The sequence below is a fragment of the Megalobrama amblycephala genome, linkage group LG22 (genome assembly GCF_018812025.1).
Source record: "Megalobrama amblycephala isolate DHTTF-2021 linkage group LG22, ASM1881202v1, whole genome shotgun sequence".
Lineage (NCBI taxonomy): Eukaryota > Metazoa > Chordata > Actinopteri > Cypriniformes > Xenocyprididae > Megalobrama > Megalobrama amblycephala.
In genome coordinates this window covers 1,461,453-1,488,151 of record NC_063065.1, presented here as the reverse complement: position 1 = coordinate 1,488,151, position 26,699 = coordinate 1,461,453, and the positions used below count along the sequence as shown (strand labels likewise).

General features: G+C 36.8%; 1 protein-coding gene across 1 annotated transcript in view; it reads left to right on the top strand.

Moving 5' to 3' along the window:
- Positions 1-24,256, top strand: part of sspo (SCO-spondin) — a 92,129-nt gene extending 67,873 nt beyond the window's left edge. Inside the window, 17 exon segments of the mRNA XM_048175527.1 lie at positions 3,625-3,671; positions 3,812-4,045; positions 4,534-4,632; positions 4,635-4,694; positions 5,771-5,887; positions 5,964-6,102; positions 7,300-7,496; positions 7,590-7,760; positions 10,061-10,188; positions 13,063-13,208; positions 14,827-14,873; positions 15,091-15,255; positions 15,431-15,651; positions 16,980-17,075; positions 21,965-22,025; positions 23,362-23,492; positions 24,098-24,256. Of these exon segments, the coding sequence (XP_048031484.1) occupies positions 3,625-3,671; positions 3,812-4,045; positions 4,534-4,632; positions 4,635-4,694; positions 5,771-5,887; positions 5,964-6,102; positions 7,300-7,496; positions 7,590-7,760; positions 10,061-10,188; positions 13,063-13,208; positions 14,827-14,873; positions 15,091-15,255; positions 15,431-15,651; positions 16,980-17,075; positions 21,965-22,025; positions 23,362-23,492; positions 24,098-24,256 (2,218 nt within the window).
- The last annotated feature ends 2,443 nt before the right edge of the window (positions 24,257-26,699 follow it).

Sequence of the window (26,699 nt, the reverse complement as noted above, 5' to 3'; positions counted from 1 at the left end):
CTATCTATCGTTCAATCATTTGTTCGATCGTTCGTTCGATCGTTCTATCTATATGCCGTTCTATCTATCATTCTATCTATCGTTCTATCTATCGTTTGTTCGATGGTTCGATCGTTCTATCTATCTGCTGTTCTATCTATCTATCTATCTATCTATCTATCTATCTATCTATCTATCGTTCTATCTATCGTTCGTTCATTCGTTCGATCGTTCTATCGTTCTATCTATCGTTCTATCTATCGTTCGTTCATTCGTTCGATCGTTCTATCTATATGCCGTTCTATCTATCATTCGTTCATTCGTTCGATCGTTCTATCGTTCTATCTATCGTTCGTTCATTCGTTCGATCGTTCTATCTATATGCCGTTCTATCTATCTATCATTCGTTCGTTCGTTCGTCTGTTCAATTATTCGTTCGATTGTTCTATCTATCTGCCGTTCTATCTACCATTCTATCTATCGTTCTATCTATCGTTTGTTCGATCGTTCGATCGTTCTATCTATCTGCTGTTCTATCTATCTATCTATCTATCTATCGTTCTATCTATCTTTCTATCTATTGTTCGTTCATTTGTTCGATCGTTCTATCTAGCGTTCGTTCATTCGTTCGTTCGTTCGTTTGTTCAATCATTCGTTCGATCATTCTATCTATCTGCCGTTCTATCTATCTATCTATCTATCTATCTATCTGCCGTTCTATCTATCTATCGTTCTATCTATCGTTCTATCTATTGTTCGTTCATTTGTTCGATCGTTCTATCTAGCGTTCGTTCATTCGTTCGTTCGTTCGTTTGTTCAATCATTCGTTCGATCATTCTATCTATCTGCCGTTCTATCTATCTATCGTTCGTTCGTTTGTTCAATCATTCGTTCGATCGTTCTATCTATCTGCCGTTTTATCTACCATTCTATCTATCGTTCTATCTATCGTTTGTTCGATCGTTCTATCTATCTATCTATCTATCTATCGTTCTATCTATCGTTCTATCTATTGTTCGTTCATTTGTTCGATCGTTCTATCTAGCGTTCGTTCATTCGTTCGTTCGTTCGTTTGTTCAATCATTCGTTCGATCATTCTATCTATCTGCCGTTCTATCTATCTATCGTTCGTTCGTTTGTTCAATCATTCGTTCGATCGTTCTATCTATCTGCCGTTCTATCTACCATTCTATCTATCGTTCTATCTATTGTTCGTTCATTTGTTCGATCGTTCTATCTAGCGTTCGTTCATTCGTTCGTTCGTTCGTTTGTTCAATCATTCGTTCGATCATTCTATCTATCTGCCGTTCTATCTATCTATCGTTTGTTCGTTTGTTCAATTATTCGTTCGATCGTTCTATCTATCTGCCGTTCTATCTACCATTCTATCTATCGTTCTATCTATCGTTTGTTCGATCGTTCTATCTATCTATCTATCTATCGTTCATTCATTCGTTCGATCGTTCTATCTATCGTTCGTTCATTCGTTCGTTCGATCGTTCTATCTATATGCCGTTCTATCTATCTATCATTCGTTCGTTCGTTCGTTCGTTCGTTCGTTTGTTCAATTATTCGTTCGATCGTTCTATCTATCTGCCGTTCTATCTACCATTCTATCTATCGTTCTATCTATCGTTCATTCGATCTTTCGTTCGTTCTATCTTTCTGCCGTTCTATCGTTTGTTTGTTTGTTTGTTCGTTCATTCGATCATTCTATCTATCTGCCGGTCTATCTACCATTCTATCTATCGTTCTATCTATCGTTTGTTCGATCGTTCGATCGTTCTATCTATATGACGTTCTATCTATCTATCGTTCGTTCGTTTGTTCAATCATTCGTTCGATCATTCTATCTATCTGCCGTTCTATCTATCTATCGTTCGTTTGTTTGTTCAATCATTCGTTTGATCGTTCTATCTATCTGCCGTTCTATCTACCATTCTATCTATCGTTCTATCTATCATTTGTTCGATCGTTCGATCGTTCTATCTATCTGCTGTTCTATATATCTATCTATCTATCATTCTATCTATCATTCTATCTATCTTTCGTTCATTCGTTCTATCTATCGTTCTATCTATCGTTCATTCGATCTTTCGTTCGTTCTATCTATCTGCCGTTCTATCGTTTGTTTGTTTGTTTGTTCGTTCGTTCATTCGTTCGATCGTTCTATCTATATGCCGTTCTATCTATCTATCATTCGTTCGTTCGTTTGTTCAATTATTCGTTCGATCGTTCTATCTATCTGCCGTTCTATCTACCATTCTATCTATCGTTCTATCTATCGTTCATTCGATCTTTCGTTCGTTCTATCTTTCTGCCGTTCTATCGTTTGTTTGTTTGTTCGTTCGTTCATTCGATCATTCTATCTATCTGCCGGTCTATCTACCATTCTATCTATCGTTCTATCTATCATTTGTTCGATCGTTCGATCGTTCTATCTATCTGCTGTTCTATCTATCTATCTATCGTTCTATCTATCATTCTATATATCGTTCGTTCATTCGTTCGATCGTTCTATCTATCGTTCTATCTATCGTTCATTCGATCTTTCGTTCGTTCTATCTATCTGCCGTTCTATCGTTTGTTTGTTTGTTTGTTCGTTCGTTCATTCGTTCGATCGTTCTATCTATATGCCGTTCTATCTATCTATCATTCGTTCGTTCGTTCGTTCGTTTGTTCAATTATTCGTTCGATCGTTCTATCTATCTGCCGTTCTATCTACCATTCTATCTATCGTTCTATCTATCGTTCATTCGATCTTTCGTTCGTTCTATCTTTCTGCCGTTCTATCGTTTGTTTGTTTGTTCGTTCGTTCATTCGATCATTCTATCTATCTGCCGGTCTATCTACCATTCTATCTATCGTTCTATCTATCGTTTGTTCGATCGTTCAATCATTCTATCTATATGACGTTCTATCTATCTATCGTTCGTTCGTTTGTTCAATCATTCGTTCGATCATTCTATCTATCTGCCGTTCTATCTATCTATCGTTCGTTTGTTTGTTCAATCATTCGTTCGATCGTTCTATCTATCTGCCGGTCTATCTACCATTCTATCTATCGTTCTACCTATCGTTCGTTCGATCGTTCGTTCGTTCTATCTATCTGCTGTTCTATCTATCTATCGTTCTATCTATCGTTCGTTCATTCGTTCGATCGTTCTATCTATCATTCTATCTATCGTTTATTCGATCATTCGTTCGTTCTATCTATCTGCCGTTCTATCTATCGTTCGTTCATTCATTCAATCGTTCTATCTATCTATCGTTCTATCTATCTACTGTTCTATCTATCTATCTATCGTTCGTTAGATTGTTCGTTCATTCTATCTATCTGCCGTTCTATCTATCTATCGTTCTATCGTTCGTTCTATCGTTCGTTCTATCGTTCGATCGTTTGATTGTTTGATTGCTCTATCTGCCGTTCTATCTATCTATCGTTCTATCGTTCGTTCTATCGTTCGTTCGTTCGATTGTTTGATTGTTCTATCTGCCGTTCTATCTATCGATTGTTCGTTCGTTCGATCGTTCGTTTGATCAATCTATCTATCGTTCTATCTATCTATTGTTCTATCTATCGTTCGTTTGATCGTTCTATCGATCTATCTATCTATCTAAACGTCTTGTATTTGTGTGTTTCAGTCTCTGTCACGACGGCTCTCTTCAGTGTGATTTACGGGAATGTGAAGGTATAACTCTTCTATTTATAACCGTATAACCATATTCAGCTCTGAGCGTCTGTGTTTTACTCACAGATCAGATCATCTGAAATCTAATAACAGTTTTCCGACTGTTCATAAATAAATCACAGTCTCTCTCTCTTTCTCAGTGATGGTCAGTGAGTGGTCAGAATGGACCTCTTGCTCTCCATGTATCCCAGCATCCTCCTCTCTCTCCAGCGGGGACGCTTTCAGGTCTTGTGTCCGTTCAGCGGCGGTACCAGGGCCTGTCTGGATGTGGACTCTGGGCTGCCGGTCAGCGGGAGAGAGGGCGAGTGTGATGAAGAGCTGGAGGAAGAGAGAATCTGTCCACAGCCTGACATTTGCACCGGTGGGTCGCCATAGTAACACTTCAAACACTTCCTGTATTGTACTTTCAGACGTCTGACTGGCATCAAAGCAGTAACCAAAGGGCAGCGGATCCTGGAGTGGGCGGCATTGAACCGGACGGTCCCGCACTTTTAGCTCACACTACAAACAAAACACCTTCACACAGGATGGAAATGTGTCTGTCCAATGACTTGGCTTGGCTCATGAATATTAATTAGTTGACGTGAAACAGGGTTGTTATTGTTAACTAAAATTATTTATAATGATTGCCTTGGCAAAGTTGAAGCACTATAATTACTAACTGGAAATTAATAAAAAATAAAACTGAAAGGAAGATAAATTAAATCTGAAAAGTAATATTTAAAATTAAATAAATAAATACTAAAATAGTAATAATAATAAGTAATACTGACATGAAATGGCCATTCAGGAATGTCATCTTGACCTTCTTAATATTCATGAGGTAATCTGTGTGTCGTGATGTCACTGTGTCTCTGGTCAGATCTGTGTCACTGGAGCTCATGGAGCGGCTGGAGTGTGTGTAAAGACCCCTGCAGCGGCGGATACCGTCAGCGAGAGCGCCGACCTTTGACCTCTGACCCCGACCACACTGCAAGAACCTGCAGACGCAGTCTCAGAGCTGCAACACGGGCCTCTGTCCTGGTACACACACATACACTGAATTTATTTATTTATATTATTATTATTATAAGACAATACAAAATGTATAGATATATTCAGAAATATATGTGTGCTATATGCATATATTTATTTTTTGAAAATAATTTAATATATATAATATTTATATAATATTTGTGTGTATATATATATATATATATATATATATATATATATATATATATACTTATTCAGAAATTATATTTTATTTATTTATACAGATAATATAAAATATTTATATTATATATGTTATTGCATAATTAATGATAATGTTAATTGTATTAATTAATTAATTAATACAGTTATTTTTATTTATAATGTATTTTTATATACAAAATGTATAGATATATTATATATATTTTTTATATATATATATATATATATATATATATATATATTCAGAAATTATATTTGATTTATTTATTTATTCAGATAATATTATAAAATATTTATAATTATGTATGTAATTGCATAATTAATGATAATATTTATTGTATAAATTAATAAATTGAATACATTTATTTTTTATTTATAATGTATTAATTTTTTATATACAAAATGTATAGATATATTTGGAAATGTATGTGTTCTATGTGCATATATATTTTTGAAAATATTTATATATATTTATAAAAATAAATAAATATACTCAGAAATTAATTCATAAATATTTATAATGATTGTATGTAATTATATAATTAATTGATATTATTAATTGTCTAAATTTAAAAAAATACATTTATTTTTTATACTATTTTTATATATTTTTTTTCTATTTTTATTTATATACTATTGTAATATAATATAATATAATATAATATAATATAATATAATATAATATAATATAATATAATATAATATGAAGCTGTATTAACTATCCAGGACCACAGCTATCACTTTTATAATAAATACTTTAGTTGATTTGAGGATGATTTGAGTTATCGTGTTTAAAGCAGTTCTGCTGAATTCTCATAATAAACAGAGAAAATGCTAAAAAGTGCACAGATTCACCTTTTATTTTTCATATATTAGTCATATGTGATATATGCATCCAATCACAGGTGAGCATTGTGAGGACAGAGGGCGGGTCTATAACGACTCCTGTGCCAATCAGTGTCCTCGCAGCTGCGCTGACCTGTGGGAGCACGTCCAGTGTCTGCAGGGCACCTGTCATCCAGGTACCAGCGTTACTCTGACCTCTGCCACACACGGACCAATGAAACGGGAGATATGAGCGTGTTTCCTGTGCCGCAGGGTGCCGGTGTCCAGACGGCCGGCTGTTACAGGACGGAGGGTGTGTGCGAGTGGACGACTGTCGCTGTGGGGTTCCAGTGGAGAACGGGACGCTCGAGATCCGACCCGGAGAGAACATCACCGTCAGCTGCAACACCTGGTCAGAGGACGTTATTATTTATAGATCAGGTTTAGCTTAAAGGACGTCCCTGATGGGAGGATTTGTCAGGTTTTGTTAATGTCTGGAGACATTTTTCTGAAATACTGAATAATAAAAAAATATTTTTATTTATTTATCAGACATATATATATATATATATATATATATATATATATATATATATATATATATATATATCATAAAATTATATAATAAATAATATAATAAACAATAAATATTTAAATTGTATTATTATATTTAAATTATTTATGAGACATAAAAATATTTTGTAATAAATAAGTCAATAAATCTATATATAAAGCAAATGCACACAAACAATTGAAGACATTATTTGACCTTATTATGATCCAAATTTATTAATATATGAACATAAAATATATAATAGGATATAAATAAATATTTTATTTAATATTAAGTATTAAGTATTTTTACAATTATTTAAATAAACTAAATATTTAAGTAATATAATACAAATAATATTTTTATTTATTTATCAAACATAAAAATATTTTGTAATAAATAAATGAATAATCTGTGTGTATAAACAATTAAGATATTATTTGATATGATTATGATCCAATTTTTATATAAAAAATATAAATAAATAAATATATTATTTTTTACAATTTATATATATATATACATAGTATAAAAATATTTATTTTTCAGACATAAAAAATATTTTGTCATAAATAAATGAACAAATCTGTGTATATAAAGCAAATGCACACAAACAATTAAGACATTATTTAATATTATTATGATCCAATTTTTACTATATGAACATAAAATAGTAAATGTATAATATATTATTTTTTACAAGTATTCGATAAAGATATATATATATAAATGTTTTAATTCATTATATATATATATATATATATATATATATATATATATATATATATATATATATATATATATATTGATTTTTCAGACTTAAAAAATATTTTGTCATAAATAAATGAATAAATCTGTGTATATAAAGCAAATGCACACAAGACAATTAAGACATTATTATGATCCACTTTCTAGTGTTGTGATCCTCTAATGTTTTGACAAGTTTTATCAGGTTTTCCTGTATTTGTGAGGATGTTTTATGGCCCTATAACAAGTACTTTCATATCTACATAAATACACACAAATCACAGTCTGTGTGAATCTCTGTCTCTGCAGTGTGTGCGTCAATGGCTCTCTGGCGTGTACGGATCGGGTGTGTCCGGTCTACAGTCCGTGGGGATCGTGGAGTGAGTGTTCGGTGTCATGTGGGACGGGACAGAGGACACGCCGGCGGTCCTGCACACACACGACTGGAGGACCGTCCTGCACTGACACCCTCCAGAGTGAAATCTGCTCGCCGTCGCCCTGTCCAGGTCAGCCAGTGTTAAAGCTACAGTCATACAGAGCATGTTTACTTTCAAAATCCATGCAAAATTAATTTACATAAAATATATGGGTCATGTTAGCCGGCTGCGTGGTGAGCGAGTGGTCATCCTGGAGTGACTGCAGCGCCTCCTGTGGTGGAGGAGTGTCACTGCGCAGGAAGACGGTCCTACAGGAACCAGAGCCTGGGGGTCTGACCTGCCCCGGACCCCTCGAACAACACACCGCATGCAACACTAACAACTGCCTGCCCGGTACAGGAAATACGTCTACACACACAAACACACACTCACACACACAACCACATGAAGGAGAAGCCCAGTGGTGTAATGTAACAAAGTAATAATACTTTGTTAAAGTATTTTTTGGGAGAATCTCTACTTTACTTTACTTTTACTCCACTACATTTCCTAAATAAAATGTATACTTTTACTCCGATACATTTTCCCAAAGCATTTTCGTTACTTACTACAAAAATAAAGTCGTAAGAACACAGACTGCAAGCAAGTGCTCGCACAACCGCGGTTGATTTAATTTTCTGGGTTGCATCCGTTGCTGGAGCGGCTGAGAAGAGTGCGCTGTCATTATACAGTACGAGAGCGACCTCTAGAGGCGAAATAAAGCTATCGCTGATGCTCGTAGAGTTTGTTTTGACACGTGACATGAGGCTGCGCGCTGCACAGACCGGGACACTTTAAAAACAGATTTAAAACGCAGACAACAAAACGGTATGTTTTATACTAAAGTACATGATTTCATATCATTATAAAGTAATCAGTTTGTTGAGTAGATGCTGCATTATTGGAGAACAGTAGCATGTTAGCCGTCGAGGCTGAGAGGATGCTAACATTAGTGCCTCAAGCGGTTAAAACAATGTGACAAAAACACCAACTGTTCAATGTCACGATTGTTATCATTCATTTGCATTTGTTTATATCCATTTGTTCGCTGTTATGCATTCATTATCCAGCAAAGTTGCATATTTTAACTGTATTCTCATCATGCAGCGACATAAACATAAATCAGAAATGTATTCGATTTCAGTTCTTTTTTTATCGGCACTATTTCATTAGATAATCATTAAGTTTTTTTAAATAGAGGCAAATAATTGTGTGAAAGTATATATATATTAGACCCATGCCTTTGTGTGTAAAGATGGTCATTTTTTAGCATTATTCGTTTGGATTTATATGAAATGGAAACACTTTACAATAAGAGTCCATTTGTAACATTAAATAAGGTTAATAAAAGTATTGTTCATTTTTAATTTCAACATTTACATTTTAACATTTTAAAGTTGTCTCTTACATTAGTTATAATGCACTATGAATTAACATGAATGATCAATGTATAATTAGTATTTTTATATTTAAAAATTACAATAAAAATGTAGCCATTTTTTTAATTCAAAGAAACAAAATGTAATCTTGCTGCTCAAACTGTGTGTAGAACAATTTTTAATAATATTTTTTTGCTCCTACATTTACTTGTACTTTTACTTTCAATACTTAAGTATGTTTAATATCAGAAAAATACTTTTCATACTTAAGTACAAAAAATATCACATACTTTAAAACTTTTACTCAAGTAACATTTCTAAACAGTGACTTTAACTTCTACCAAAAAGATATCTATACTTTTACTCAAGTATGGCTTTCGAGTACTTTATACACCACTGGAGAAGCCTGACAGCTGAACAAACTCACAGTTAATGAAAGACAAACACTTATGATGTGTCACCTATAAACCCTTCAAACACTCTGTATATATACGTAATGCCTGTGAAGCGTTCTGATTTCAGTTTATGATGTCATAAAACATGACAGCACACACTCATAACTCAAACTGAATGTGTTGCTTTGCCTGCATGAATTGCATGAAGGAATATCTCGGTAGAATATCTCTCAGTAAATCACAAGAATTTTTTTTTAGGATAATATTTAGGATGATTTTATATTTTTCATGAGCTTCAGACATGATAATCAATTTCCATGTCACATTTGTTTATTTGCAGAAACGCTCATTTTGTTTACCTTCCTTTAGCTCCATTACAGCTTCACATGGTTCTCTTGTGTGCAATTTTATGCTTATTTCAGTCGACGACAAGCATGCACTAAATATTAAAAAATAACATCGGCACTGATTTGCATTAAAGCAACAGAATCTGTAGAAGCTGAACGAGGCGGCGTGTGACGGCCATGCTACTGTTCATTAATTGTGTTTTTAGATGATAAGACAGGAGTTGATAGACTCATTTAAAACCGTGAGATAAGCCTTCGGGAGGAATGAAGTGTGTCTTAAAACAGATTCCCCTCAAGAGTCATTTAGGCAGCTTGATTACTACTGTTAATGAACTTCAGCTGGTACTCTGTTAAACCAGCACCAGATTCTGCCCTCCTGAGACACAACAAATCATTTGCGTTTAGACTACTGTATTAAAAGCAGTAGTCAACCCTCAAATAATAATCTAATCTATGTAAATTGTATGCTAATTGGGATGCTGAAATAACTGTGTGGTTTGTTAGTGTGTGAAGCAGCGTGTTTTCTCCCTCAGATTGTCCTGCTGGTCAGGTGATCAGCACGTGTGCGGGATCGTGTCCGTACAGCTGTGAGGATCTGTGGCCCGAGAATCAGTGTGTGCCGGCGACCTGCAGTCCTGGGTGTAGCTGCCCGCCTGGAGCCGTGAGTGATTCCTTAAATCATGTGACTTTGATCTAAGTGATCAGAGTCATGATTTTGAAAAATGTCATGAAAAATGGCAAAAGGGCAAATGGGCAAAAGAAATCCTGGGCTCTGAAACAAGTCTAGAGACCACCCTATAGACCACCTAGCAACGTCCTAGCAGCTTTCTACAACAGCCTAGCAATACCCTAGCGTTGTCCTCACAGCTTCCTATAACACCCACCACAAAAATGTCCTAGCAGATTCCTAGAAGCCTCATAGCAACACCCTACCAACCCATAGCAATGTCCTAGCAACTTCCTAGAACACCATAGCAACCCTATAGCAACGTTTTAGCTACTTTGAACACCTTAGCAACCCCTTAGCAACACCCTAACAACCCATAGCAATGTCCTAACAGCTTCCTAGAATACCATAGCAACGTCCTAGCTACTTTGAACACCCTAGCAACCTCATAGCAACATCCTAGCAAGCCATAGCAATGTCCTTTCAGCTTCCTAGAACACCCTAGCAACCCCATAGCAAAGTTCTAGCTACTTTGAACACCCTAGCAACCCCACAGCAACATTCTATCAGCTTTGAACACCCTAGCAACCCCATAGCAACACCCTACCAAGCCATAGCAATGTCCTATCAGCTTCCTAGAACACCCTAGCAACCCCATAGCAACGTTCTAGCTACTCTGAACACCCTAGCGACCCCATAGCAATGTTCTAGCTACTTTGAACACCTCTAGCAACCCCTTAGCAACACCCTAGCAACCCATAGCAATCTCCTAGCAGCTTCCTAGAATACCATAGAAATATCCTAGCTACTTTGAACACCCTAGCAACCCCACAGCAACATTCTAGCAGCTTTGAACACCCTAGCAACCCCATAGCAACACCCTACCAAGTCATAGCAATGTCCTAGCAGCTTCCTAGAACACCCTAGCAACCCCATAGCAACGTTCTAGCTACTTTGAACATCCTAGCAACCCCTTAGCAACATCCTAGCAACCCATAGCAATGTCCTAGCAGCTTCCTAGAATACCATAGCAACATCCTAGCTACTTTGAACACCCTGACAACACCATAGCAAGCCATAGCAATGTCCTTTCAGCTTTGTAGAACACCCTAGCAACCCCATAGCATTGTTCTAGCTACTTTGAACACTCTAGCAACCCCACAGCAACATTCTAGATACTTTGAACACCCTAGCAACCCCACAGCAACATTATAGCAGCTTTGAACAGCCCCATGGCAATGTTTTAGCAGCTGTGAACATCCTAGCAACCCCATAGCAATGTCCTCACCAGTGTTAGGGGTAACGCATTACAAGTAACTTGAGTTACGTAATCAGATTACTTTTTCAAGTAACTAGTAAAGTAACGCAATACTTTTTCAATTTACAACAAAATATCCAAGTTACTTTTTTAAATAAGTAATGCAAGTTACTTTTTCACATTTATTAACTGACTTGTTGTCCCCATGTTGAGAGAAATAAAGTGCAGAGGGTGTTGTGTACGCTGTGTAAGCATTATGGTTATTGTAGTTCTAGACTAAATGTGAACATGCATTTACTCATCTCACTTGCACAGAATCATTCAGTTTTCCTCAAAATGAATAAAAACAGTGAAATGCAATCTCAGAATTTTTGCAAACCTGTAATAATTAACTACATTAAATTACACAAATATACTTTATGTATTTAATCTAAATTATTATCCAATGTCTTTGCTGCTGACCTTCAATATACCTAATTCAACCATACTAATAAGCAAAAAATACTTTAGATTAGATTTAGAAATAAGAACTAGAACTTCCTTCTCCTGTATCCTATTCTTCTTTAATCCAGAATGGCAGCACAACTGAAAGGTTTGTTTGAGCTGCGCCCTCTACTGTACAGGTGTAAATATGCTTTTTCTTAAGCCTGAAGCTTATTGATTTCACTTTTGGTGTGAAAGGGCCTTTTTGCCAAAAATAGAACTTTTTTTGTTGTTATTAAAAAACAAACAAGCAAGTGAGAAAACCCAGTGAGAAAAAGTAACGCAAAAGTAAAGTAGCGCATTACTTTTCATAAAAAGTAACGAAGTAACTCAATTAGTTACTTTTTTAGGGAGTAACGCAATATTGTAATGCATTACTTTTAAAAGTAACTTTCCCCAACACTGGTCCTCACAGCTTCCTAGAACGCCCTAGCAACCCCATAGCAACGGTTTAGCAGCTTTAAACACCCTAGCAACCCCACAAAAAACACAAAAATGTCCTAGCAGATTCTTAGAACCACCCCTGCCCCCCCAACCCATAGCAACCCCATAGAAATGTCCTAGCAGCTTCCTAGAACACCCTAGCAAACCCCATACCAATGTCCTGGCAGCTTTGAACACCCAAGCAACCCCATTGCAACATTCCAGCTACTTAGAACACCCTAGCAACCCCATAGTAATGATCTCACAGCTTCCTAGAACCCCCTAGCAACCCCATAGCAACCCCATAGCAACATCCTAGCAGCTTTGAATACCCTAGCAACCCCATACCAACATTCTAGCAGCTTTGAACACCCTAGCAACCTCATAACAACATCCTAGCAGTTTCCTAGACCTCCATAGCAACACCCTGGCAACCACCCACACCTCCCTAGCATCATAGTGGCAGCTTTTCGCACAGGCAAACACCACCATGTTTTCCTTCTGAAAATGTGTAAATCTAGTTTTGTTTTGATCTTGCAGTGAAGCTGTCTGGTTTTCAGCAGCACACATTCACATCTGCTCCTGACGGCTCTTTATTTTTGGAAGTGTTTAATTCTTCAGTAATTCCTCTTGTTTGGACACAGATGGCTGTACGAGTCCCTCGAGCAGCGCTCTGATAAATTAATCATGTTATCCATCTGCAGGTGATGCTCAACGGAACCTGTGTTCCTCAGTCCCAGTGTCCTTGTTCTGTCGTCTCGCTCCTGTCGGTGTCTCCCAACGTTACCCTGGACCTCCAAGAACAGGAAGTTCCTGCCGGAACTGTCATACCAAACTCGTGCAACTCATGGTACTTATCAAGACTTCATATATAAGCGGCTCGCCTTCTTTCTCTTCCTCCCGCAGGGTGTGTGTTGCATGTGTAAATGCATCTCTGGAACTTTCTGTGGTTATTGGATTGAGAATCAATAACTCATGAAACTCAATGAGGCTTTTATAAGTGCGTCTCAGTGTCGTGAAGTGAAATCCACACGATCTCTTTGGACAAAATATATCAAGAAGTTTAGAAAGGTCACTCTGACATTGCTGAAGGAATCTGATGCCCTGTATGGAATATCTGGCAGAATTACAGACAATTCAAGAATTAGATATTAAGAAGTAAATACTCAGGTCATGTTTCACCATTAATCAAAAGACATTTTTATCCCACAATGTATATGTGCTAATATATGAATTATATTATAAGTGTGTGTTCTGTTTTGTTATGTTTGTTAAGCTCGTTTCCACCACAGAATAAAACAATTTAAAAGATAATTGCGACTTTTTATCTCACAATTCTGACTTTTTTTTTTCCACAATTCTGACTTTTTTCTCTTTTTTCTACAATTCTGACAAGTTTTATTCGAAATTCTGCCTTTTTTCTAGCAATTCTGCCTTTTTTCTACAATTCTGACTTTTTCTCCAACAATTGCAAGTTTATTCTGCACTTTTTTCTATTCTGTCACATTCTGTCAATTCTGACTTTTTTCCCACAATTCAAGTTTATATCTTGAAATTCTGCCTTTTTTCTAGCAATTCTGACTTTTTCTCCCACAATTGCAAGTTTATATCTCGAAATTCTGCCTTTTTTCTAGCAATTCTGACTTTTTCTCCCACACAGTTTATTCTCGAAATTCTGCCTTTCTTTTATTCTATCTTGCAATTCTGACTTTTCTCTCAAAATTCTGACTTTTTCTCTTGCAATTGCGTTTATATCTCGAAAGTTTATATCAATTCAAAATTCTGCCTTTTTTCTATTCTGCAATTCTGCCTTTTTTCTCGCAATTCTGACTTTTTCTCCCACAATTGCAAGTTTATATCTCGAAATTCTGCCTTTTTTCTAGCAATTCTGACTTTTTCTCCCACAATTGCAAGTTTATATCTCGAAATTCTGCCTTTTTTCTAGCAATTCTGCCTTTTTTCTTACAATTCTGACTTTTTCTCCCACAATTGCACGTTTATATCTCGAAATTCTGCCTTTTTTCTAGCAATTCTGCCTTTTTTCTTACAATTCTGACATTTTTCTCACAATTGCGAGTTTATATCTCACAATTCTAACTTGTTCTAAAGTCAAAATTGCGAGAAAAAGTCAGAATTGCGAGATATAAACTCATTTCTGAGAAAAAAGTCAAAATTGCAAGATGTAAACTTGCAATTGCAAGAAAAAAGTGTTGAAAAAAAATGATGAGCTAAAAAGTCACAATAACCTTTTTTATTTTTTATTCAGTGGCGGAAACAAGCTTCCATAGTTTGTGTTTAAATTATGCTAAATCTAAAATAAATAATTGATTTTGGGGTGAAATATACATTCTTGACAGGTTTCTTTCTGCTTTGGAAAAGTTTTCTGAGGAAACTAATATCAACATCAAGCGAAATAAGTAAATTATGTATTTTTACCTCTAGTTTTTGTCTCATGTGTTTGATTACAGTGTCTGTGACGGTGGGCTCTTTACCTGCACTAACGAGTCATGTGACGGTGAGTCATGTGTATGACCTCATACACTCACAATTGATACAAAAAGGGTCCCCACACAGTATTTTTATTATAGCTTTAAATTCTAACTGTATAACAACTATTGACTAAATCTTCAGAGGAGAAACAAACATTCCTACAGCCTCAGAGCAATAAATATTCCTCTGGGTATAAAAAGAAATGCAAGGAACAGAGTCTGAAGTGTTTATTTGCGTGTCAGTGGACTGTGAATGGAGCAGCTGGTCAGCGTGGAGCTCTTGTTCCGCGTCCTGCGGCTCTGGACAGCAGTTCTCCAGTCGGACGATACGGCGCCAGCGTCAGTACAGAGGACAGGAGTGTGAGGGGCCGTCACACACGTCACGAGTCTGCAGGGGCCCCGAATGTGGTGAGAAACACAGTGTGAATTCAGTGCAGAGGGTTTGTGGGGCTTTAAGACAGAAAACACATTCTGGTTTAGCGTTTTTTTCACATTAAGTTAAATACGGCAATATGGTGTATTCTTTGAAGCGTGATTGCACCATATATGTTAAATGTTCAAACTCTTATCTGTATTCACACAGAGTGTCCGAAGGGTGAGCGTTGGCTCTGGAGTGTGTCCGGGTCCGAGCGAGTGTGTGAGAGGGGGTGTGTGGACCTCTACAGGCCTGAACCGCTCAACTGCACGGGCCCCGGGGCCACGGAGGGCTGCGTGTGTGAGGAGGGCCGATATCGGAGCCTGGAGGGCCGGTGTGTGATTCCAGCGCTCTGTCAGTGTGAAGAGGAAGACGGGACGCTTCGAGAGGTACACTATCACTGCCCTTTATCATGTAATTGCTTTGCTGGATACTTTGTTTATTTATCCTAATAAGGAACATCATTAATGAGTGTGATGGATGAGTGCTCAGGGCATCTATAGAAAAAAGATAATTGCCACATCAATAATGAATAAAGCGATGAAAGGCCTTACGAGGTTTTCTAATTGAACTACAGTAAGAGTTTCTGTATGAAGAGCGTTTTGTGAATGAGATGGATGATGTAACTTCCTGTGGCTGGTAAAATGCCTTCACCACAAAACAGATGGATGATATACATACACAATAACATATGGACAGCAGATCAATATTTACTCTCATTTCAAGATGAGTCTTTCTTAGGAATAAGCTTTAAAACATGATCCTAATCCATGATTCATTAGTGATGTTACTCTAAAGGAAAATGTATGAAAATGAATGAAAATATTTGCCTTTGTGATCTTATCAAAATAAAAACAAACATTTTTTTATAATAAATTGTGATAATAATAAAATACATAAATGTGTTATTTGAAGTCTCTTCTGACTTTGATCAAAAATACTGTAAAAAATGTGAAATATTATTACAGTGTAAAATAACTGTTTTCTGTGTGAATATATGTTAAAATATAATTTATTCCTGTGATCAAAGCTGAATTTTCAGCATCATTACTCCAGTCTTCAGTGTCACATGATCCTTCAGAAATCATTCTAATATGATGATTTGATACTCAAGAAACATTTATGATTATTATTATCAGTTCTTTGATGAATAGAACGTTCAATGAACAGCATTTATTAAATAGAAATATTTTGTAACATTATAAATGTCTTTACCGTCACTTTTGATCAATTTAATGCATCCTTGATGAATAAAAGTATGAATTTCTCTTTTTTTTAATATTACCACAAATGTTTGAATGGTATCATTATTTCCACAAAAATGTTTTAGTTTACAACATTGATAATAATTAATAATAATAATCATAATTGTTTTTTGAGCAGCAAATCAGCATATTAGAATGATTTCTGAAGGCTCATGATGATGCTGAAAATTCAGCTTTGATCACAGGAATAAATTACATTTGACAATATATTCACATAGAAAACAGCTATTTTAAATTGCAATAATATTTCACATTTTTTACTGTATTTTTGATCAAATAAATGCAGCCTTGGTGAACAGAAGAGACTTCTTTCAAAAACTTTAAAAAAAAATTTAATGTTTCCAAACTTTTGACAGGTCCTGTATATATATATCAAGACCTTGTTTTGGTAGGAAAGTGTCTGTCGAACAAAATTAATGTAAATATAAATTAATTCTGATTGTGTGTCACAGCCGGGGTCCGAGTGGGTGGACGGCTGTCAGTCATGTCGCTGTATCAATGGCCAGAAACACTGTCAATCAAGCTGTCCTCCACTGCATTGCTCTGAGGTAAGAAATGTGCCATTTGTCTTTTCATATTTGCTTTCCTTCCTAATTATCTGATATTTCAACATTTCATATATATTGCTGGTTTCTCAGTTAGAAATCTCACTGTTTGGTTTTACATGTGTCAGCCAAAAAAGCAGTGAATAGCCTTGCATCAGAAATGAGCCCAGTAAGAGAACAGGCCGCCGTTAGCGCAGCAGATGCTGGAAATAGACTGACCCGTTGTCCAGGCAACAGCTCCGGTCAGAGATTGTGTCCCAGATGGCTCTGGAGTGATGGCCTGGACGTCTCAGAGCATCAGCAGCTCTTTAGGACGCTCTGTGCACCGTCTCAGGAGGACCCGACATCTCCTTTGGGCTCCTGCAGAGATCTGTTCAAAGAAAAAACTAAAAATACTGCCTTCAGTTTGTACAACATTTGTTCTTTTTTTTCGGTCCAAATCAAATTACCCTATTTGCATTTTTGCTGCCGGCACGAGTAAATGTCACTCCTCACTGTAGGATTGTTCCTGTTAACTCCAAGCTACAATAATAATCATGGACAGAAATAAGCACAGACTGAACTCATTTTCACAGTGTTTCATTTCTGTGCCTTTGGCTGCACTAAACTGAATCAGAAAAAGATAAAAACGGTTTTCAGAGATTCAAACAGTCAGTAATTTGTGCGATTTAAAACTGCTGACATGTTCAAACTGTGAAAACTCTTACAGTGCACAGCAAAGTTTTAGGAGCTGCAAAAAACAAAACAAAAACAATGCTGAATGCAAATAATAAAAACCTGCTAATCATGCATAGTTAGAATGGCAACATAAATAGGATTATCAACTTTTTTAAAATGCAGGAAAAATTTATAATTAAATAATATTAAATAAAACATTATCCCGTGTGTCACTTGGTGTTGTGGCTGAAAATAACAAATAGGTAACACTTTACAATAAGGTTTCATTTGTTAACATTGTTACATGAGCTAACAATAAACATTACTTTTTAGATCATTTATTGATATAAACACAGCATTGGTTTCTGCTGAATCAGTAGCCAATGAGCTTGCTGCTCAACCTTCAAATACTTGGTCAGCATTTGCTGTAGCAGTTACAGCTCGCTTTCAGAAACCCTCAACCTTCCCCAGCTCCACCTGTATAGATCTGCTACTGGTAATTCAAGTATGCTATATTTTACAGCAGCAGCATGTCTTACTTGCTCACAGCAGCGTGTCGTGTGTGTATTGGCAGAAGCAAATCCTGCAATTGCTCTGCAGCAGCAATAATCAAAATCAACAGCAACAGCAGCAGCAATAACTAACAGCAGCAGCAGCTGCAATAACAATAGGAGCAGCAATAACCAACAGCAGCAGTAGCAATAACAGCAGCAGCAACAATAACAGCAGCAATAATGGCAGCAGCAACAATAACTAACAGCAGCTGCAATAACAATAGGAGCAGCAATAAGCAACAGCAGCAGCAATAATAACAGCAGCAATAATGGCAGCAGCAGCAATAACGGCAGCAGCAACAATAACAGCAGCAATAATAATGGCAGCGGCAACAGTAACTAACAGCAGCTGCAATAACAATAGGAGCAGCAATAACCAACAGCAGCAGCAATAACAGCAGCAGCAACAATAACATCAGCAATAACGGCAGCAGCAACAATAACTAACAGCAGCTGCAATAAAAATAGGAGCAGCAATAACCAACAGCAGCAGCAATAATAACAGCAGCAATAATGGCAGCAGCAGCAATAACGGCAGCAGCAACAATAACAGCAGCAATAATAATGGCAGCAGCAACAATAACTAACAGCAGCTGCAATAACAATAGGAGCAGCAATAACCAACAGCAGCAGCAATAACAGCAGCAGCAGCAGCAGCAATAATGGCAGCAATAATGGCAGCAGCAACAATAACTAACAGCAGCAGCAGCAGAAGCAATAATGGCAGCAGCAACAATAACTAACAGGAGCAGCAGCAATAATGGCAGCAGCAACAATAACTACAGCAGCAGCAGCAGCAGCAATAATGGCAGCAGCAACAATAACTAACAGCAGCAGCAGCAGCAATAATGGCAGCAGCAACAATAACTAACAGCAGCAGCAGCAGAAGCAATAATGGCAGCAGCAACAATAACTAACAGGAGCAGCAGCAATAATGGCAGCAGCAACAATAACTAACAGCAGCAGCAGCAGCAGCAATAATGGCAGCAGCAGCAATAATGGCAGCAGCAACAATAACTAACAGCAGCAGCAGCAATAATGGCAGCAGCAATAATAACTAACAACAGCTGCAATAACAATAGGAGCAGCAATAACCAACAGCAGCAGCAATAACAGCAGCAATAATGGCAGCAGCAACAATAACTAACAGCAGCAGCAACAGCAATAATGGCAGCAGCAACAATAATGGCAGCAGCAACAATAACTAACAGCAGCTGCAATAACAATAGGAGCAGCAATAACCAACAGCAGCAGCAATAACAGCAGCAATAATGGTAGCAGCAACAATAACTAACAGCAGCAGCAGCAATAACGGTAGCAGCAGCAATAACGGCAGCAACAATAACAGCAGCAATAATAATGGCAGCAGCAACAATAACTAACAGCAGCAGCAATAACAGCAGCAGCAGCAACAATAACATCAGCAATAACGGCAGCAGCAACAATAACTAACAGCATCAGCAGCAGCAGCAATAACAGCAGCAATAACGGCAGCAGCAACAATAACTAACAGCAGCTGCAATAACAATAGGAGCAGCAATAACCAACAGCAGCAGCAATAACAGCAGCAATAATGGCAGCAGCAATAATGGCAGCAGCAACAATAACTAACATCAGCTGCAATAACAATAGGAGCAGCAATAACCAACAGCAGCAGCAATAACAGCAGCAATAATGGCAGCAGCAACAATAACTAACAGCAGCAGCAGCAGCAATAATGGTAGCAGCAGCAATAATGGCAGCAGCAACAATAACTAACAGCAGCAGCAGCAGCAATAATGGCAGCAGCAACAATAACTAACATCAGCTGCAATAACAATAGGAGCAGCAATAACCAACAGCAGCAGCAATAATGGCAGCAGCAACAATAACTAACAGCAGCAGCAATAATGGTAGCAGCAGCAATAATGGCAGCAGCAACAATAACTAACAGCAGCTGCAATAACAATAGGAGCAGCAATAAGCAACAGCAGCAGCAATAACAGCAGCAGCAACAATAACAGCAGCAATAATGGCAGCAGCAACAATAACTAACAGCAGCAGCAGCAGCAATAATGGTAGCAGCAGCAATAATGGCAGCAGCAACAATAACTAACAGCAGCAGCAGCAGCAATAATGGCAGCAGCAACAATAACTAACAGCAGCTGCAATAACAATAGGAGCAGCAATAACCAACAGCAGCAGCAATAATGGCAGCAGCAACAATAACTAACAGCAGCAGCAGCAATAATGGTAGCAGCAGCAATAATGGCAGCAGCAACAATAACTAACAGCAGCTGCAATAACAATAGGAGCAGCAATAACAGCAGCAACAATAACTAGCAGCAGCAATAACAGCAGCAGCAACAATAACAGCAGCAGTAGCAATAACAGCAGCAGCAACAATAATAGCAGCAATAACGGCAGCAGCAACAATAACTAACACCAGCAGCAGCGATAACAGCAGCAATAACAGCAGCAGCAACAATAACTAACAGCAGCAGCAGTAGCAATAACAGCAGCAGCAATAACAGCAGCAATAACGGCAGCAGCAACAATAACTAACACCAGCAGCAGCGATAACAGCAGCAATAACAGTGGCAGCAGTAACAACCAGCAGCAACAGCAGCACCAGCACTAATAGCAGCAACAGCAATACCAGTAGCAGAAGCAGCAACAAAAGCAGCAGCAGCAACAACCAGCAGCAACAGCAGCATAGCTGATCTATTCTGCTAAAGTACAAACATGTCAACATTGTCATTTTCATTACCATGCCAAACTAAACAAACAAAAAGCTTTTAATTGTCTTAATCACAAATTATTGGTCAGGAGCAAAAATTTAAGCAAAATGCACTACTTAAAAAGCCATTGATGTCTCAGAAAAATGAAGTTTTTGGCAGAATATGGGAAGTTGTGTGTGGAGTGATGAGTCACAACAAAACAAAAGTTGCATGTTGATGCTGCAGAACGGTGTCTTCGAAAATCTGCTGAGAAATGTAATATAATATAATAAATGCATCTGAAGAATGGAGGAAGAACTGTTGTTGTGTGGGGAGACTTTTCAGCTGCTGGTACTGGTGATCTGCTTCACTGTGAAAAGTCATGTAATGCTTCAGAGTACAGGAGAATATTGCAGAATGGCTTAAAAATAAAGAAGACCAAGAAGTGGCTTGAGAACAAGTCCATCAGGCTCATGTTTGAGTCCAGATTTGAACCCTATAGTGAATATTTGATCTCACGTTAAACTAAAATGAACTGGGAGACATTTTGAAGCCATTAATGAGTGGAAAAACACTGACTCTTCAAGTTGGGGAAGGCTATTCTGTGCTAAGTTACTTTATCTACAGTATTTGTGCTAATTTCCTGACTAGTGATTTGGGATTAAAATAGTTAAGACAATTAAAAGATCACTAAATATTTTGGCTTGGCCTATTTTTATTTGCCCAGGAGTGTATATATTTGCATAACAAGTCAAACAAAACAAAATATTCATTATATCACCTCTGGCTTCTCTGTTTTACTCCATCTTTGACTGTAAATGGCTCCGAGCACCTTTGGCCCGGCGGGAGTCGTATGGAGTCTGTCACAGCGGTACTGTCAGCATCCGTCCATCTCGCAGGAGATGAGTCACGTACGCCGAGCTATTCTGAGCCACCTGGCACCACCGATATCCTCTACATCATTTCCCTCTCTGTTTTCCAGGGTGAAGTGAAGGTGCTGGAAGCGGAGGACTGCTGCCCTGTGTGCCGGAGAGAGTATCCAGGTAAGAGTCACGAAACTCACCACTAATAGGGAAGAGTGAGCCAGGAGTTGGTGATATTTGTCAGCAGTTCTCGCAGCCCCATGTGCCACAGACTATTGATGTAGTACACATCATTAAGCATACTGGAGCTTTAGCTCTGGCACTCCGAGTTTGAGTCAAACTACAGCCGAGGCAGAGGTGGAACTACATTCCAGAGTTTGTAGGACTCTGTAGATTCTTCTCAGTTGAAAGGATCCGTTCGGATAATTTGTGCGATATAAAAATGCTGAATTGTGAAAACTCTCAAAGTTTCAGGAGGAACAACTGCATTTAAATGCAAGTGCAAATCTTCTAAATCAGCAAGAGAGCTGCAAAATACAATGCTGAATGCACTTAATGAACTACATATGCATAGTTTGTCAGAATGGCAAACATAAGCATATATGAAGGAATCTGTTACTTAACAATAATAATAACAAACAGGTAACACTTCATCAATAAGCTTTCATTTGTTCACATACATTAGCTAACAGTGAAAAATACTTCAAAAGCATTTATTAATTTCAACATTTCTAATACATTATTAAAACCAAAAATACATTATTAATTAATGCATACTTATTGTTAATGCATTTACTAAAATTCACACTATATTAATCATTTTGCATATTTTAGGTCTCATGGTAATGCTAATACATTTTAGTGTTTAATTTCAGCACTGTGTACATTAAAGTCAACATGAAATACTATTCGACCCATTTTACTTCATATTTCTGAGGGAAACCGGATATTTAGCGAGGGAAAAAATGTAAAAGGTTTGATTTTATGATTGGTTTCTGAGTATTTGCATTTTAATGAAACCAAAACCAAACATTTGTTCTTTATAAAAACATGCACTGATGAATTGTGCACAATAAGAAGACTGTACTAAGAAAGAAAATATGTTGATTTTAAAATATATTTGTACTAGTGCTGTCAAATCGATTAATTGCGATTAATTGCATCTAACATAAAAGTTTGTAAATATGTGTGTGCATATATATATGCATGTTCACACACACACACATATATTTACAAACTTTTATGTTAGATGCAATGAATCGCTTTGACAGCACTAATTTGTACACAAAAGAATTTTTAATGGCAACGTGTTTGTAACTCTTCCTTGGATTTTCTTCTCAACTTTAAAAGCATCAATCTTCTCTCAGTTGCTTTGAGTTTTTCTGAAACCCTTCATTACATCAACACACAAGATTTGATTAATTTCTTCTTCTGTATGTGCTTCTATTAATCCTCGGCTGTCTCTCTCTCTCTCCTGTCCCATTTTCTCCCATGAACATCACTTTCTCGTCTCCAGAGGATCCTGTTGCCGAGTGCCGTCGTTACACTGAGGTCAGGAACATCACCAAGGGCGACTGTCGCCTGGACAACGTGGAGGTCAGCTTCTGCAGAGGGCGCTGTTTATCCAGGACCGATGTCATTCTGGAGGTGCGTGTCGTTCGTTTCTCTCTGTACGTTCGCTGTGATCTGAGAAGTGCTGCATTAACCTTCACAGGTTATTAAAGCATAGTCATATACAATCATAAATATAAATACATGCATACAGTATATATATTGATATCTTTCATTAAAGAACTAATGCTAATAATGGATACATCATATTGATCTTCACACAGCAGATCACAATACAAAAGCACCAAATTTATCGTGCTCTTTGTTCTTGATTTAAATGTTTCATCAGTTGCTGCAACTATTTTAGAATGTGTTTGAAATGGAAACTTCTGTCCGGTTGCCATGGAAACCAGTCTGCACACTCCAGCTTTAACGGCAAAACTCGCACCTCTTTTTTTTTTTTCTCCTTCACATCTGCCCTCTTCTTTTTGCATCTCGTGTTCTGCTCTCTCTCTCTCTCTCTCTGGAGCGTTTCAGAGACGAAACGCTCTAAATGATCCCAGGATTCCGCTCCATCAAAGAGAGCAGGCCATTGGCATTTGAGCAAATGTAGCGTGAAGACAATTTGGATTGTTATCCGTGGGTTTCGCTCGTCTGTTCTGGCCTCTAATAACGTCTCTCTCTCTCTCTGTGTCTCTCAGGAGCCGTACCTGCAGGCCTTCTGCGACTGTTGCAGTTACAGGCTGGACCCGCAGAACCCCGTGATCTTCCTCAGCTTGCAGTGTGCCAGCGGAGACGTCGAGCCTGTCGTTCTGCCCGTCATTCACAGCTGCGAGTGTACCAGCTGCCAGGGTGGGTAACGCCAGAGGAAACAGACATCAGGGGGTGAATCTCCTCTCCGGTTGGTTTGGGAAGATTGACGTTCTGTTAGCACAGCAGTTAGAGAGGACAAATGTGCCAACATAAAAACAGAGAAAAAACTTCCGGTGATATTTGGCAGAATGTCCAAGCTTCTGTTTTCCATACAGGGAAAGTGGATGATGGCGATTTATACTGTCAAAACACCCTTAAAGCACTATAAACAATCCATAAAACTTGTGTCATGCAATTTTATTAAATTGTTACAATAAGAAAACAAACACGATAAACACCTCATACACACACGTACAATCATATACATATATTCTACCACTGTCTACTGTACAAAATATATTTTATCTTCCACTAACTTGAATAAAATTCACTTCAGTTTTCAGAGCAGAAGTACATTGATTAGCATTAAGCATTATGTTTACAAATTAAAGTTGTGTATAATAATAAAAATAATAAATAAATAAATCATTTAGTTCATTGGGGGTAAAAAAAAACGTAACATTCAATTAATCGGTAACACTTTACAATAAGTTTTTTAACATTAACTAATAATGAGCAATACATTTATTACAGGATTTATTCATCTTTGTTAACGTTATACAACTGTTAGTTCACAGTGCATTAACTCATGTTAACAAATGCAACTCTTGATTAATGTATTAGTAAATTAATGTAAATGAATTTATTAGTAAATGTTGAAATTAACGTTAACTAAGATTAATAAATGCAGTAGAAGAATTGTATTACCAAAAGTATTACCAATTAATCTTCACATAAAAAAAGTCACACTTTAGTTTAGAGTCCAATTCTCACAATTAATTAACTATTTACTACCACTTTTGCCTCAATAAACTCATAATTACTGCTTATTAATAGTTAGTAAAGTAGTTGTTAAGCTTACATTATAAAAAATTCTGGGTTAAAAACAACCCAAGTTGGGTTGAAAATGGACAAACCCAGCGATCAGGTTGTTTTAACCCAGTGATTGGGTTAAATGTTTGACCCATCCTGCTGTGTAGTTTTATTTAACTCAACTATTGATTAAATATTACTGTATTTCTTGCTTAAAATGAACCCAAAATAAATTGGAAATGAGCATTTATTAATAAGTTCAATGAATAATAATTAAACAATAAACATTTATTAAGTTGCTTATTAATAAATGTTCACCTTTTTGATTATTATTGTTGCCTCTATGTGTCTGATTTTCAATTTTCAACATATTTTGGGTTCATTTTAAGTCAGTAATACAGTAATATTTAATCAATAGTTGAATTAAATAAAACTACCCAGCACGCTGGGCAAACATTTAACCCAACCACTGGGTTTGTCCATTTTCAACCCAACTTGGGTTATTTTTAACCCAGCATTTTTAAGTGTGTAGTCTAGGGTCCAATTCTCACAATTAATTAACTATTTACTACCACTTTTGCCTCAATAAACTCCTAATTACTGCTTATTAATAGTTAGTAAGGTAGTTAAGTTTACATTCTAAAAAATTCTGGGTTAAAAACAACCCTAGTTGGGTTGAAAATGGACAAACCCAGCGATCGGGTTGTTTTAACCCAGTGGTAGGGTTAAATGTTTGCCCAGTCTGCTGGGTAGTTTTATTTAACTCAACTATTGATTAAATATTACTGTATTTCTTGCTTAAAATGAACCCAAAATAAATTGGAAATGAACATTTATTAATAAGTTCAATGAATAATAATTAAACAATAAACATTTATTAAGTTGCTTATTAATAAATGTTCACCTTTTTGATTATTATTGTTGCCTCTATGTGTCTGATTTTTAATTTCCAACATATTTTGGGTTCATTTTAAGTCAGTAATATAGTAATTTTTAAACAATAGTTGAATTAAATAAAACTACCCAGCAGGATGGGCAAACATTTAACCCAACTTCAACCCAATTTGGGTCATTTTTAACCCAGCTTTTTTAAGAATGTAGTCTAGGGTCCAATTCTCACAATTAACTAACTATTTACTACCACTTTTGCCTCAATAAACTCATAATTACTGCTTATTAATAGTTAGTAAAGTAGTTGTTAAGTTTACACTCCAAAAAATTCAGGGTTAAAAACAACCCAAGTTGGGCTGAACATTTACAAACCCAATGAATGGGTTGTTTTAACCCAGCGGTTGGGTTAAAGTCAGCCATATAGTAATTTTTAAACAATAGTTGGGTTAAATAAAACTACCCAGCACGCTGAGCAAACATTTAACCCAACCGCTGGCTTAAAACAACCCAATTGCTGGGTCACAAAACCACTAAAGTGTTACCAAAAACCCCCCAGAAATTTTGCCCATACCTTCTTTATCCATTTTGGGTGAACTAACCAGTTAAAGCTAATATTAACAGATATTTATTATACTTCCTTCACACTGACATACATAAATTATTCATATTTGTTAATGGTCAGCTCTG